The sequence below is a fragment of the Thunnus thynnus genome, chromosome 13 (assembly GCF_963924715.1).
Source record: "Thunnus thynnus chromosome 13, fThuThy2.1, whole genome shotgun sequence".
Taxonomy (NCBI): Eukaryota; Metazoa; Chordata; class Actinopteri; order Scombriformes; family Scombridae; genus Thunnus; species Thunnus thynnus.
Genome location: NC_089529.1, coordinates 6,711,134 through 6,724,631, shown reverse-complemented (window position 1 = coordinate 6,724,631; position 13,498 = coordinate 6,711,134). Strand labels below are relative to the sequence as shown.

Sequence of the window (13,498 nt, the reverse complement as noted above, 5' to 3'; positions counted from 1 at the left end):
CACAACCAAAACCAAAAATGGAAGCCAGAGGAGAAAGGGCAAGCGACTGCCACCAGTTTATATAGAAGCCTGTTAGATTAAAAACCATGTGCGATAGTACTGTACATATAGAGTGTGTGTATCAAGGGCAACTCCCTGATTCCACAACAATAAAAAGCATCAGGTGAGTGTCAGTGTTAAGGTCCAGTCCCTGACTATGTGACATGTACTAACTGGAAGGTACCTAATCCTTTCCCTTAAACAAACCTGATAGAAAACAAAGCTAAGTGCTGAATCCTAATGTGCATCAACAAAACCAAAAGGTACTTCACACAAACAATCTGGAGATTCCCATCTCTAGGCTCACGAATACAAGGAACTACATAAGCTCAACCCTGATCTTCAGGCAGCTACTGATGGGGGTCATTTATTCACTGTAAAGCGGGTCCAGTAAGTACCTGCTATGCAGTTACCCCCAGAAAGCATATAGCTCTACCCACTTTCACTGCTACTTTAAGAGGTCAAGCTGAAACAAACTCACTGCAAGAGCTTGTTACAAAGACCCAGTGGGAAAAACTCCAGTAACATAATGGAAACCTTAAACCAAAATGCACAATAGACAAGCACTTACCAAATTTCAACCAGCAAACAACAAAAAAGGGATAAAGGATTAGAAATTTGCTCTCCCCCAAAAGAAAACAAAGCTCATGTATGAAACTCTTAAGCCCAGACTTTCCAAAAACCAAATCCATATAAACAAATGGACAAACTCCCATCATCGCAGGAGGTAGCAAAACAAAAGTGGTCCAAAGTACCACAAATGCTAAATTTCATCTCACCAAAATGATTAATTGGATCCAGGATGAGCCCCCAATCTGTCATAACCCTGCTCAACACGAAGGGAGGGGAGACCACACACGAGCTGTAACTAAAAATAGATTTATTGTACATAACTAAAAGATAAATGAAACCAAACACAACCAAACATGGTGGAAGGAAAGAAGGCGAGTTACTGACTGCCATTAGCTTATATAGACAACCCAACTCTGCAGATGAGGACAGGAGTCTGTCCAGAGAGGGTCGTCACACTGTGAAATAAATGCTGTGGAGTAAAAAGTACAATATTTCCCTCTGAAAGTACTTGAGTAAATGTACTTAGTTATACTCCACTGCTTTTCTGTTATTAAAACCCATCTTTTGAAACTAGCTTACTCACTCTAATTCATCAGCTGCATCTTATTTTTCACTAAATGTTGATCTTAACTCATTATTGAGCTGTGCTCTGTTGTTTAGTGCATGTTTTATTGATGATCTTTGCAGTCTACAGCACTATAGCTGGGTCCAGACTCTATTTTTGTTTGTCAGCCTTGCCTGTAACAGCCTGGACCTGACCTCATGTGCTCTCCGATAGCTGTCAACAGCCACACAACGCTGCACTTCACCCCTGTGTGTGTTTCCTACGATCCTGTGACATTTTTCTCCTGAACAGCTAGACAAAACATGACCACCCATATGTGAATGTTTTCATTACCTCAAACACTGTCCAAGAAATATATTATTATCAGGCTATTATTATCAGTTTTATGATTTGAAGTTCCTGTGCAGGCTAAAAACAACAATAAAAAAGGTGTAAAACCCTGTTGTAAAAACTCATGTTTATCATCTGTTTTTAATCCTTCTTTCATTGTATGAGATCTTATGAGAAGGAAATTTAGTGGCTTTTAATACATTTTAGTCAAATGAAGATGAATTCAAAATTGGTTCATGTGCAAATAGAAAGATCTCGCTCTGGTACTTACTCCTCTTTTAAGTATATGGTTAATTGTTGATATCAGTGGCAGGTTATATCAGGCAGTTCTGCCCCCTCTGGTGGTGGAAACCAGAAACCAGAGAAGGATCTCAGAGGGACTGGTGTGGGTGTGTTGTATGTCTCATCTTTTCACCCTCAATTTACTACCACTGACTCAGTGACACTTTTAGACACTCACAGTTCTTCACACTCTGGATGCAAATGTTTGTTTCAAGCTTTGAGCCTCTGTTACATCACAAATAAAAAGTTTCACCTGAGCTTATTGCATCTTCAACTAGGGAATCTACTCAGTATCTCAGTCAAAACATCCCAGACTAGAGTGAGTTTAGTATTTGCACTTCATTATTTTCCCTATTATGAAAGCTGAGGTTAATGTGTCTTGTTTCTATGACGACCAGGCCTCTGAGGACTGACCGCTGATTAGACACTGGACTCAGGAGGGATGACTGCTGTTGAACTTTTTTGCTAACTTGCAGCAGGAAGCGAGGAGGCGGACAGGTGGGTGTAGATCCTAAAGGACCAATCACAGCTGGTCATCAGGTCAGTACTTATCTGCACGCCGTCAGGCCGCACACTGATTTTGATCTTTCTCTTGCTGAAGTGTGGCCCATCTACAATCACAGCATGGTAAGAAACTTTATTTGAGTCACCTATGATGAGCAGGTGCTCTCAAATGTGAGGCATTAAATGATTTCACAGCTTAGTAATTGAGGAGATAATTGTTTCTTTAGAGGATAAGAACCAATTATGTCACATGAGATGTACACTAATGACTGCAGGTTAGTCTGAGGATTCTGTCAGCACTGATGAATTATAATGATTTATATCTTTTCTTTCTTTTTAGACAAGCTACACAGATAAAGGGGAGAAGGTAAGATTAAAATAACCTCCAGAGATGGCTTTTTGTTGGGACAGGAGTCTGTGATGCGTGATATAGTTTGATGTGTGCACTTAACAGGACTGTTAGTTCTGCAGAAGAAGGCCTGAATCATACATGAGTGGCCGAATGTTGTAGGAATAAATCATTCATTCTAAACCTGACATTTCATTACAAGTCTTTAGGTAAAGTTAATCATTTAATACCTATATGTTAGTGTTTCTCACCTATAGGATTCTTTAAAATGTTCCATACTGTGTTTAATTTTTACTCTCAGTCAATATAATTCTTCTACATGTTTTCCTTTTAGCCTGAAAGGGGAAGGTTTCTCAGGTTTCATCATCTCACCTTCTGGGTTGGCAATGCCAAACAGGTCAGTATCCAAATGCTGACATATGACTAAAGGTTTACTTTTTGTTATCTGTGTCATTTAGTTTTAGTCAATACGCACCGAATTCTTCTGAACATAATTCATATTTAGATTTAGATGAAGTGTTTTAGATCGCAGAGGAATTAAAAATAAATTTAAAAATGTAACGTATTTGAAGATTCAGTGTCTTCTTCATGCTTCTTTATACTTCCTTCTGGCTAAAGATAAAGTCAGACAGTGTTAACCGCATATTCAGTATTTACAGAAACATATACTGGTTTCAGGTTAGTAATTACATAACTGTAAATTTGTTCTCCACATACAGTTGAATAACCATGAATTGTATGATCTGTAGTCTCTTCAGTTACAGTCTGTTCTTTATGTCCAAAACAATTTGACACAAATTTCTGAATAACAGATACAGTCTGCCGAAACAGAACTCAAACTGCGACTATGTTGATAATCAATTAATCATCATTTTTCAAATAAAAAAGCTCAACTTATGCTGGTTTCTTCTTTTGAAAAGTGAAGATTTGCTGCTTTTTTTCTTCATGTGATAGTAAACTTAATATCTTTGGGTTCTGGACTCACATAATAACGTCACACTGGGTTCTGGCAAGATATGATGGTCATTTTTCAGTAAATTTTTGGCAGTTTAGTGTGTCTCACTTTGTCAAAGTTCATCAGAAACTTTCTTCACAGTAAAGACAGTCTGGTCTCTTCTACAGGCGGCCTCGTACTACTGTGATAAGATGGGCTTCGAGCCTGTGGCCTATAAGGGTTTGGAGACCGGCAGCCGAGAGGTTGTGTCTCATGTCATCAGACAGGATAAGGTATGCAGTTTAACATCCTATGCTGATTGAATTAGAGTATTTGAATTATCAGTATATTCATCCTCTCCTCAAAAACAAACCACCCCTCTTCTCTCCTCACAGATAATATTTGCGTTTGAATCTCCGCTTAATCCTGGCAATGAAGGCAAGTTTCCTCATCAGAAAACATAGAGATATATGAAATTATGAAAAATGAAATGCTGTGAGCATGACATATAGTATGATTGCATTTCAACATGGTTTTATCTCCCCTCAGAAATGGGAGAACACATGATTAAGCATGGAGACGGAGTGAAAGATGTCGCTTTCCAAGTGGAGGACTGTGACCACTTAATCAAGGTAACAATGAAAAGGAGGACTTCTGTGTGACGTTGATGTGCTGAATCTGATTTAGTTGCAGTTTGCATTGAATTGGCAATACAGTGCAAGAGGTAGAAGTTGAATTGATACTTAATTGCAGAAAATATGAATTAATGGTTCAAAGAGATTCTCCTCATCCATAAAATGTGAATTTTATATTATTTGACCTCGTGGCCAGTGTGTGATTGATTCAAACTCAAACTATTTCTCTAAATGCAAGAACTGAACCTAACCTGATTTGTATCACTTGCACATCATACTACTTATATGTATGTGTGTGTGTGTGTGTGTGTGTGTGTGTGTGTACATGCCTCTATGGTGCACACAGTGTGTGTTGAAATAGGGGTAAACATGTCGGTGTTGTGACTGGTTCCACGAAAGTGCAGCCTTGAGGTTTAGTAGCTCATTTGAACTCTTTACCTAAGTCAAGGGCGGCCTGGAGGTTTGGATAAACTAGGTTGACCCTCCGCTGGCTACAGAGATACAGAATCAGCACTGACTTTACACAGAGATCTACAGTGTAGCATCACCTATCTGAATTACATAAATGAAGATATTCTTTCTTCAGCCACTGGAGGGCTTCAAGGAGCCACCCTCAGACTGAAATACAGTGATGTATGTCCTTGTGTTTCCCAACTGATCCCAACACCTCTCACACACTGACAGACAGCTAAAGAGCGGGGAGCTGTAGTCATCAAGGGGCCCTGGGTGGAGCAGGACAGCCATGGGAGTGTCAAGTATGCTGTGGTTCAGACGGTACGTAAAGAGTGACGCACGTTACAAAGCCTCATGTAAATACACATTTAAAACTGGAAATGAATAATAGTTTTGTCAATGTTTTGTCCCCAGTATGGAGATACAACACACACACTCATTGAGTATCTCGGACCCTACAAAGGCCTTTTCCTGCCCGGCTACAAAGAGCCTCTGTTTAGGGATCCTCTGTTAGCCAAACTGTGAGTGTCTTGAATATTTCTATACATGAAAATATTTTTGTGTGGTACAAAATTGAACCAAAATCCTTTATTACTATTTTTTTGGTGTAAAAATCCTTCTGTTTTGTAGCAAATTGTTTGTGGGAGGATTAGATTGACACTTGTCCTGCATTTCACACCTCATCCTTTAATTTAATTATACTGAATTTATAGTGCAGCTTTAATTCCTTTATATTTCTTCATTGATCTAATTTGTTCTTACATGTTAGGAAGTTGTTATACCAGGTTGCTTTATAAACCATAATCAGATTTTATGGTTTAGAGAGAAGTTTGCCACAGTTTTTTTTTAATTTTCAAATTTTTAAATTATGTTTTGTATTGTTCCTTTACCATGGAAGTCAGACAAAAAACTGGACACAAAACCAGTCTCTGAAAAAGTTGTATGTTTGTCTGACAGCTCTGATTTAAAAAAAAAAAAAAAGAAGAGGAAAAGTGAGCTTTTTCAGGATTTTAACCAAAATTTTCTTATGGAAAAGTACCCATGAAGTGTTTTTTCTTCTTTTCTCTGTAGTCCACCAGCAGGTTTGAACTTCATTGATCATGTTGTGGGAAACCAGCCAGATGAACAAATGGTGCCAGTTTCAGACTGGTAAGATTCCTGTTTAATCGCACGTACACACACGGCGGGCACAGCAGACACACGGGGCAAAAGGACGAGTAAACAGAAAAGGTCACTCCACCACTGTTGCAGGCTGAAATGTAATGTGATACTGCTGATATTCAAAAGCTGGCCCCAATACAACATTACTAGTCCACAAAAGTTATATAAAAGTCACTTTTTTTTTTTCAATAAAAGTCACCAAGGGTAAAAGAGGCGCACTCAAACAAACCAAATAAGGTATGGCTTGTTCTTTTAGCTTATCATCAGTTTCCCTGTTTGTAATCTCCCAATTCCAGGTATCAGAAGTGTTTGATGTTCCATCGGTTCTGGTCAATAGATGACAAGCAAATCCACACGCAGTACAGCGCGCTGAGGTCCATAGTGGTGACAAACTACGAAGAGACCATTAAGATGCCCATCAATGAACCTGCGCTGGGGAAAAAGAAGTCACAAATCCAGGTGTGACTTTTTAGCTCATTTTATCACCACAACACCTACAGACTCATTTTCTTTGCCACTTTCTGTTTAATGCAGTGGTTTGTTCCCTAAACTGGCCCTCGGGGATCCACATGTGGGTTACTAGCAAAAAGAGGAATACATTTATTTCAGTTATTTTCAGTTATTGAATGAAAGAATGACCAATTATAGAGAAAAGAATCTTCCCATATGTGGATCCATGGGTCCAAATTTTAGCAATTGAGAGTTTGTTGCATTCAAATTTGTGACACCTCCTGGTTTACAGCCCTGCTTCAGTACGTTTATGTCCTGCATCTCCCTCTCTACAGGAATATGTGGACTATAACGGCGGGCCAGGTGTTCAGCACATCGCACTCAACACGTCAAACATTATTCAAACCGTGAGTCTCTTGTGTTTTTATTCATCATTAAAATTCCAACATATTCGTCAGACTTAGCTTTGCACATTCTCCCAAAACCTACAAGTAAAGACATGTTGTAGATCCCACTTTTTTTCTGTTTTTGTCCTAAAACAGATAGTGAACCTGCGTGCCCGAGGGATGGAGTTCCTCTCAGCGCCTGACACGTACTATGAAACCCTGCGGGAGAAACTCAAAACCGCCAAGATCAAGGTGAAGGAGGACCTCAACCGTTTACAGGTGAGGAGACGACTTATTTCAGCAAGCAGGAAAATCTTTACAGCCTTTTTGCTGTACAAAACTAAAGTATAAATGATCTGTTTTCCCTTTCAAGGAACTGAAAATCTTAGTTGACTTTGATGACAAGGGCTACCTCCTCCAAATCTTCACCAAACCTGTGCAGGACAGACCAACCCTCTTCTTGGAGGTCATTCAGAGGAACAACCACTTTGTAAGTGACCAGTTAGGCAATCTACTTGTATAACTGGTAAACCAAGGGTAATCCGTTAGCTTAAGCACCTCGGTGATGGGATTTACAGGCCTTTGGTCCTGTTTCTTACCTGTACCACCTTTAAGAAGCCCAGAGCAGCCTGAACACCTGTTTACAGCTCCCACCCAGTGCGAACAGTATAACAGTGGCCCACTTGTAAAAGCTCAGTAAATCTATCACAGATACAGATTAAAAGGCTCACTGCTTCACAGCGAGGGGGATCTTTGGATTGGGTTGCACCCTGTGGCACTCAATTTAGAACACCTAGCACCCACTCTGCTTGTCAGAACAGGCACGTCTTGTCACTCTCCAGCATTTCAGTGAGTCCACAGATGTGGATACAATGCATGAAAGTGAGAAACTGAATCTGAACCACAGCAAAGAATCTCTCGCAGCAACCGCTAACACTTGATCTTTTGATTATCTATGAAAATATTTACATGATTAATTTGCAAGCAGCTCCCCGTCAGAGCAGAGTGGATGTTTGAACCCTCCTGAGAATATTTATCTGCCGTTTGTGATCCAACATCAAAGTGTTAAACACCCCGAACAGTGTGTGAGAGATGATCCCCAGAGCCATAACAAATGACACAGAAGAAGGCAGATCTGTGGGCAATTAGCCATCTGTGTGTGTCTGTTCTCTCTCCAGGGTTTCGGGGCAGGAAACTTCAAGTCTCTCTTTGAGGCCATTGAGAAGGACCAAGACGCCAGGGGCAACCTCACTGTGCTGACACCCAAAGGGCAGGCCAAGGCCTTCTACTGATCCTCCGACTGCTGCTGCACCACACTTAGATTGTTATATATGGCTGTACATTTCAGAGGCAATCAACACCACATCTACAGTAAATCAAACACATGTACAGAGTGTTGAATATCTTCATGTGACAAGCAGCAAGTGTTATCAGATACGCTTTGAGCTGTCAGTAGATTGCATGATATATGGCTGAATAAAGAAACTCATGTTCAAGCAGGCTGGCATGTGTGTTTGGGAAACAGTGGTGCAAATTATAAAGGAAGAGTTGACATGTTTGGAAATATATTTGCTTTCTTGCTGAGAGTTAGAAAAGAAGATCAATGCCAATCTCATCTGTACTGTATATATGAAGCTAGCACCAGCAGTCGTTGTAGCTTTGCTAGCCACCAGCACCTCTACAGCTCATTAATCTCATCTAATCTTTTCCCTTGTATACATTTATAAATGATGCTCTTGGCTTTATGTATTAATTTAGTGATTCATGTGACTGAAATATCATCAATTTAATAACGTACATAAATAATTGCAGTAATAGACCTCTAAGCACAGATAAAGGCCAATTAAATGCACATTATTCATATTAATTGCAGCAAGATCTAATATTTAAAATGAACGCTGTGATGAAGGTATCAATATGGCAGCAGCAGCAGCAGCAGCAGCAGCAGCTGTGTTTTGATAAGATTTGCATTTGGTTTCTTGGCTTTACTGCTGCCAATATGTCAAACACTCATTGCTGTCTTACAAACAGTCAGATTGCTGCCTTAGGATATAAGGGAAACAACAAACCACATTTCTGTTTTACATAAGTGGTGCCAGGTTTGTGTGATAAATTTATGTAAAAAAAAGATGAGTAGCATGCCACATTCTGGTTTAAACATTTCCTTCAGACTTCAGAGAGTCTGATAGGCTTGATTGTGACGGCACACAGACACCAAAAGAAGAAGAAGAAAATGCATTGAGGATCTGATCAGTCAAACTACCTCAGATGTGGACAGAGAGGCATTTGTATTATGCTTTAGCGAAATGTTCTTTATCCTGCATAAAGAATTGGTGCACAGATCTTACCAAGAAGCACACACAAGTTAAACAGGTGGCAGGCAGCTTTGATAGCAGGACATATTATCACAAGAGGCTGTGATGTGCTATAATCTGCATTTTGAATCATAAAGAGGAGCCAGGAGAGGATTAGTTTAGCGTAGCATTAAGACAAGGGGAAAAACTAATATGACTCTTTCCAAAGTAAAAAAAAAAAAAAAAAATCAACCTACTAGTATCTCTTAACTGACATTAGCGACATTAGTCAGTTACCATTATAATACATTATATTTTATTTGTTATGTTGTCTGTAACAATTTCTTGGTGCAGTGACTTCCTGGAGTCTCTGTCTGTTCCCTGATAGCTTAACGGTGACGACAAGACTCCAGGACCAAGAAATAATTACAGCACATAGCTGCCCATAAAATCACAACTTGTTGTTTTTACATTTCTGTTTGTGTGCGGATGAAAAAAAAAAAAGAGATATAAGGTATTTTAGTGAGCTTTAGAGTTGCTAGTAGATGGATTTTGTTACCTGCAGATATAGCTGGACTAGCTGTTTCCCCCTGGTAAGCTAACGGGCTTATCTTTATTGCTACTCAGACTTTATATTCACTACTGGGGTTTTTTACAGGTCACATTCAGATGTCCTCCCAAAGCATTTGGTTCTGTATGGTACACTATGGTGCACTACAAACACTATGGTGGTGTTTAGAGAAATCTAGTTAATGTTTCATGATTTTTTAGGTCTAAGAAAATGACCCAGTTTTAAGAGTTTTAAATCAACACTAATATTCTTTATAAGTACCAATCTGGGTTCTGAAAATCATATTCCACAGAGTTGTCCCTTGTTGACCTGATTATAGAGTCAGGTTTGATATGGACCATGTGTTATACACAGGGCATGATTATAAATCAACTGTCAAAAGGCATTTCATGCTGTAAATCATTCATACCTGAGTAATATCAGATCCAGGAGTTGGCGAATGTCCAGGCACCAGACTATCAACAAGTGTTTCAGCATACAGACCAGCATGGGTATAAAACAGGCACAGGAAAAGTTCAGTCTAAAATTCATAGTATGGTTCTTTTGGATCTAAATCTTCGTCCTATGTGTGGGTGCTACAATATGGATCAGTTTACCAGAATACGTTAGATGTTAGATGATCGGAATCTGTTACAACTTTTAAAAATGAGGTGTTTTTATTTAAGGAAATGGAAAGAGGAAAGATGGTTGAATGTACTTCTTCCAGACTGAATTTGTGTCTTTTGTGTTCATTTTCTTTGTTTATGAAAGAATGAACCCAAACCAAACCTCTTATCTTTAATAGTTTGAAAGGGGCTGATTTGGCTGAACTATTAATTTAACAACAGCAGGCAAACTCAACTCATTTGACACTGCAGGAGTTTATCTGAGTCCTCCTGCAGAACAAAGTAGTCAGCACACAGATTTTATTTCAAAATAATTTATTTGCATATAATTGGAATGAAGACAGGTTGATAGTGATGGCACTGGTCAGTTTCCATATAAAACATATACAGAAACCACTCTTTCAAACCTGGACAAAATGGATAAATATATTAGTAAATAAATATATTAGTGACACGTCACTATATTGAAATGTTCTATTATATATAAAATACAACACTATTTCATTTCTGTTTTTGTTGTTCTCTTTTGTACACAAAGTATCCAAAATATACTGACATATCCCTTAACGAGTTCTGGAGGGATTTTTTTTTTTACTCTATTAGAAAAGGCAGTTTCAGCTCATTATTCTTGCAAAACATAACAAAACAAACACATAAACAACACAAAGAGAAAGATCTTGAACAGGATGAAATCACATCAGATATTCTGCAGCATCACTGACGTTCTTGCTATTTTTCATGTGCTGATGGTTTTGGGCTTGTTTTAAATTAATACTATGAGTTTTATTTTTTATATATATATAAAATCTGCTTAAGCCAAAGTGCTGCTTGTAATTCAGTCATTTCCATCTCAGTCTAGGAGACTGTTTGGGCACGAAAAATAACAGACAAGGAAACCCTGATACTTTAGCAGGAGGACTGCGTGGACACATTCAAAGTGAGGTATTAGTACGAGGGAATGCAGGTGAAACTTTCTGCATGGTTGTCCAAAATATTGACTCCAAAATGATTTCCACTTCAATTCTAACATGTTCTCTCTTGTCATTCAAAGTACATTTAATTAGAGATTCAAGGAAAGGGATGGCGCAGGACAGAAGGTACAACACATACTATAAATTCACTGTGTTCAAGATTTTGCCTCTTTGGTTAGACAGCTAAGAGCTTAGTGTGTTGGGAGGTTCCTGATTTAGGACTGTGAACAGTATTTTAACTGCAACATGAGATTTGAATGAATAAGGCACATATGAGGCTTTAGTAAGTGCTACTGGTTACATTGCAGTACCCATGAGCTCTTTCTCTGCTGTTTGTGCTAAACTGTATATGCAGTCAGACTGCCAAGAAAAATCCTTTCACATTTTCACTGAGCCTTTAAGGGAAAGTCCACGCTAAAACAGAATTCCTATTCCTCTGATCTCAGATTATCTAGTACATGTGAGCATGAAGAAGTCTGTGGTTAAGTCGAAAATAAGAGAGCCATCTTTGATGGCATGATGAGGTCAACGTTTATCTACTCAGTTTAAGTTTACAGAGTAATTTTCCGGGGATACAAACACATTTTCCATCTGTTAGTCTACCAGAGTGGCTAAATGGGAGCAGAGGGAATAGTAGGAACAAAGAATTACATTTTGAGAGATGATTACTGGTTGTCAAAACTATATATCAGAATGTAAAGTACTGTATTTGATTTCTGATTTAAGGTGGATCTTCCTTCAAGTGCTGTAAGCTCAAAAGCAGGGATTGGCAATGCACATTTACCACGACAAAGGAATTTTCACCGACTTGGGTATCATTACTATAACTATGATGAATTATTCCCATTTCTCCAGTGTTTGATTGTTCCTGAGACATTTCTCAGGCTCTACCCATTAGAGTTTGAAATCATGGGAAAAGCACACCAAGCTTTCACGAAACTGGTGCTAAGGCAACAGACAGAGCTGGTGCTTGGGACTGTAAGGTCTACCTAGCATGGCTTTACTCCAGTTATATTATTAAATAGGCACTATGTCTTTTCTATGGCTGCAATGTTGAACATTTTTGTAGAGCTTTAGTTGCTGGAAGACAAAGGTTATGCCCTTATTCGAGGACATAATACAATATTGGGCTGAATGAAGGAGCAGAGAAGATGGTTGTCATCCCTCTAAAGCTGAGGCTCATTCACTCTGATCAGGGGGTTTAACAGCACTGAGGTCAAACATGTGAAGTAACCATTGGCAAGAGAAATGACAAGAACAAGACAATAGCTTGTAATGACGACGACATAATTCAGTCAAACTGGTTCATTTTGAAAAGAGAAAAAAAAAATTACAGACTACAAAAAAAAAAAAAAAATCGAAAACAGAAATGATCCAAGACACAAACAAACATGTTGAAAACAGCTGCCATTATTGAAATATTGAAAACAAGGCCCATGCAAGGCTCAGCAACCTCAGTGAATGCTTGTAATTTGATGGGCTGAGAATCAACCTTTCTCTCCGTTTGGACAGGTCAGACTGCCAACAGGATAACTTTTAGTTGAGTTTATGGGAGCTACATGGTTGTGACAAAAAAAACAAAAAAAATCACTACAGCAGTACCTTTAAAGACCCCCTGTGTGTGAGGCATGTTAAGAAATCTGAGCTGAGGTAGGCTGGAGAGAAAAGCTTCTCTCAGCTGAGACTGGACTCAGCGAAGGAAGACGAAGATCACGCGAGTGAAAGTTAAGTACCTCTAAGATAAATCAAGTTATTCTGTCATAGAGTGAGCGACGCAGAGATGGAGTCTCACTTCATGAGGGCTCAACACCCTAAGCAAGGATCATTCGTTAGTTGTCACTAAGGAGCACGGGAACTTGTGATATCATGTCGATAATGAATATTCTTCCTATAAGTGACAAGGAGAAACACACAGACAAACACTTTTTCCCCTTTGTGGTGTATGAGTCGTTTCCCCAGCAACTCCCTGACTCCAAACATTCAAATCATTCAATATATTTTGATATACAATATTATGAAGGATGCATCCAGAATTATCTTACACTTTTAGCATAATTTAATAAAAATTAAAATTATTCTAATATAAAAGTAGGGTCAAACAATATCCAAATGGACTGAACGAGCATTTCAGCATGCGTGAGCTTTGAATCCTGGGGGAAGCTGGGGAATCGTCTGAACGAAGGCATTGCTGGTGGAATTATGTGGAAGATACGAGAGCAATAGCCAGTGAGAGGCTTGTCCATTCTGGCTCCTGTGTAGCAGCGTGATAATGGGGATGCAACAAGTTCTCACACGCCAGACTCCTCTTCTGATCCTGTGGACACAAAAACAGCTCAAGTCACCTTAAGACTATTATAAAAAAAACAAAGAATACCAAAACAATCGGCAAATATTAT

The 13,498-nt window shown here is 38.9% G+C and overlaps 2 protein-coding genes across 4 annotated transcripts in view; one reads left to right on the top strand and one right to left on the bottom strand.

Annotated features, from left to right (window-relative positions):
- Positions 1-2,334: 2,334 nt before the first annotated feature.
- On the top strand, positions 2,335-8,157 carry hpda (4-hydroxyphenylpyruvate dioxygenase a). The gene is made up of 14 exons (XM_067607512.1): positions 2,335-2,416; positions 2,634-2,660; positions 2,977-3,039; positions 3,765-3,869; positions 3,972-4,014; positions 4,126-4,208; positions 4,896-4,985; positions 5,079-5,185; positions 5,736-5,813; positions 6,122-6,284; positions 6,611-6,682; positions 6,818-6,940; positions 7,035-7,151; positions 7,840-8,157. The coding sequence occupies exons 1-14, from the start codon at positions 2,414-2,416 to the stop codon at positions 7,951-7,953; spliced, it is 1,188 nt and encodes a 395-aa protein (XP_067463613.1). The 5' UTR covers positions 2,335-2,413; the 3' UTR covers positions 7,954-8,157.
- Positions 8,158-9,875: 1,718 nt separating this feature from the next.
- LOC137195272 (E3 ubiquitin-protein ligase RNF43) overlaps positions 9,876-13,498 on the bottom strand; it is an 89,409-nt gene continuing 85,786 nt past the window's right edge. For 2 of the 3 annotated variants that reach the window (XM_067607497.1, XM_067607500.1), the window contains exon 9: positions 9,876-13,416. In XM_067607497.1, coding sequence (XP_067463598.1) covers positions 13,391-13,416 — 26 coding nt within the window. In that variant the 3' untranslated portion in view covers positions 9,876-13,390. The remainder of the gene's footprint in view (positions 13,417-13,498) is intronic. The other variant, XM_067607499.1, reaches the window with a different exon arrangement.

Coding starts and splice junctions, on each gene's coding strand:
- hpda (XM_067607512.1), top strand. Junction 4,209..4,895: donor ACTGTGACCACTTAATCAAG/GTAACAATGAAA, acceptor ACACACTGACAG/ACAGCTAAAGAGCGGGGAGC. Junction 4,986..5,078: donor AGTATGCTGTGGTTCAGACG/GTACGTAAAGAG, acceptor TTTTGTCCCCAG/TATGGAGATACAACACACAC.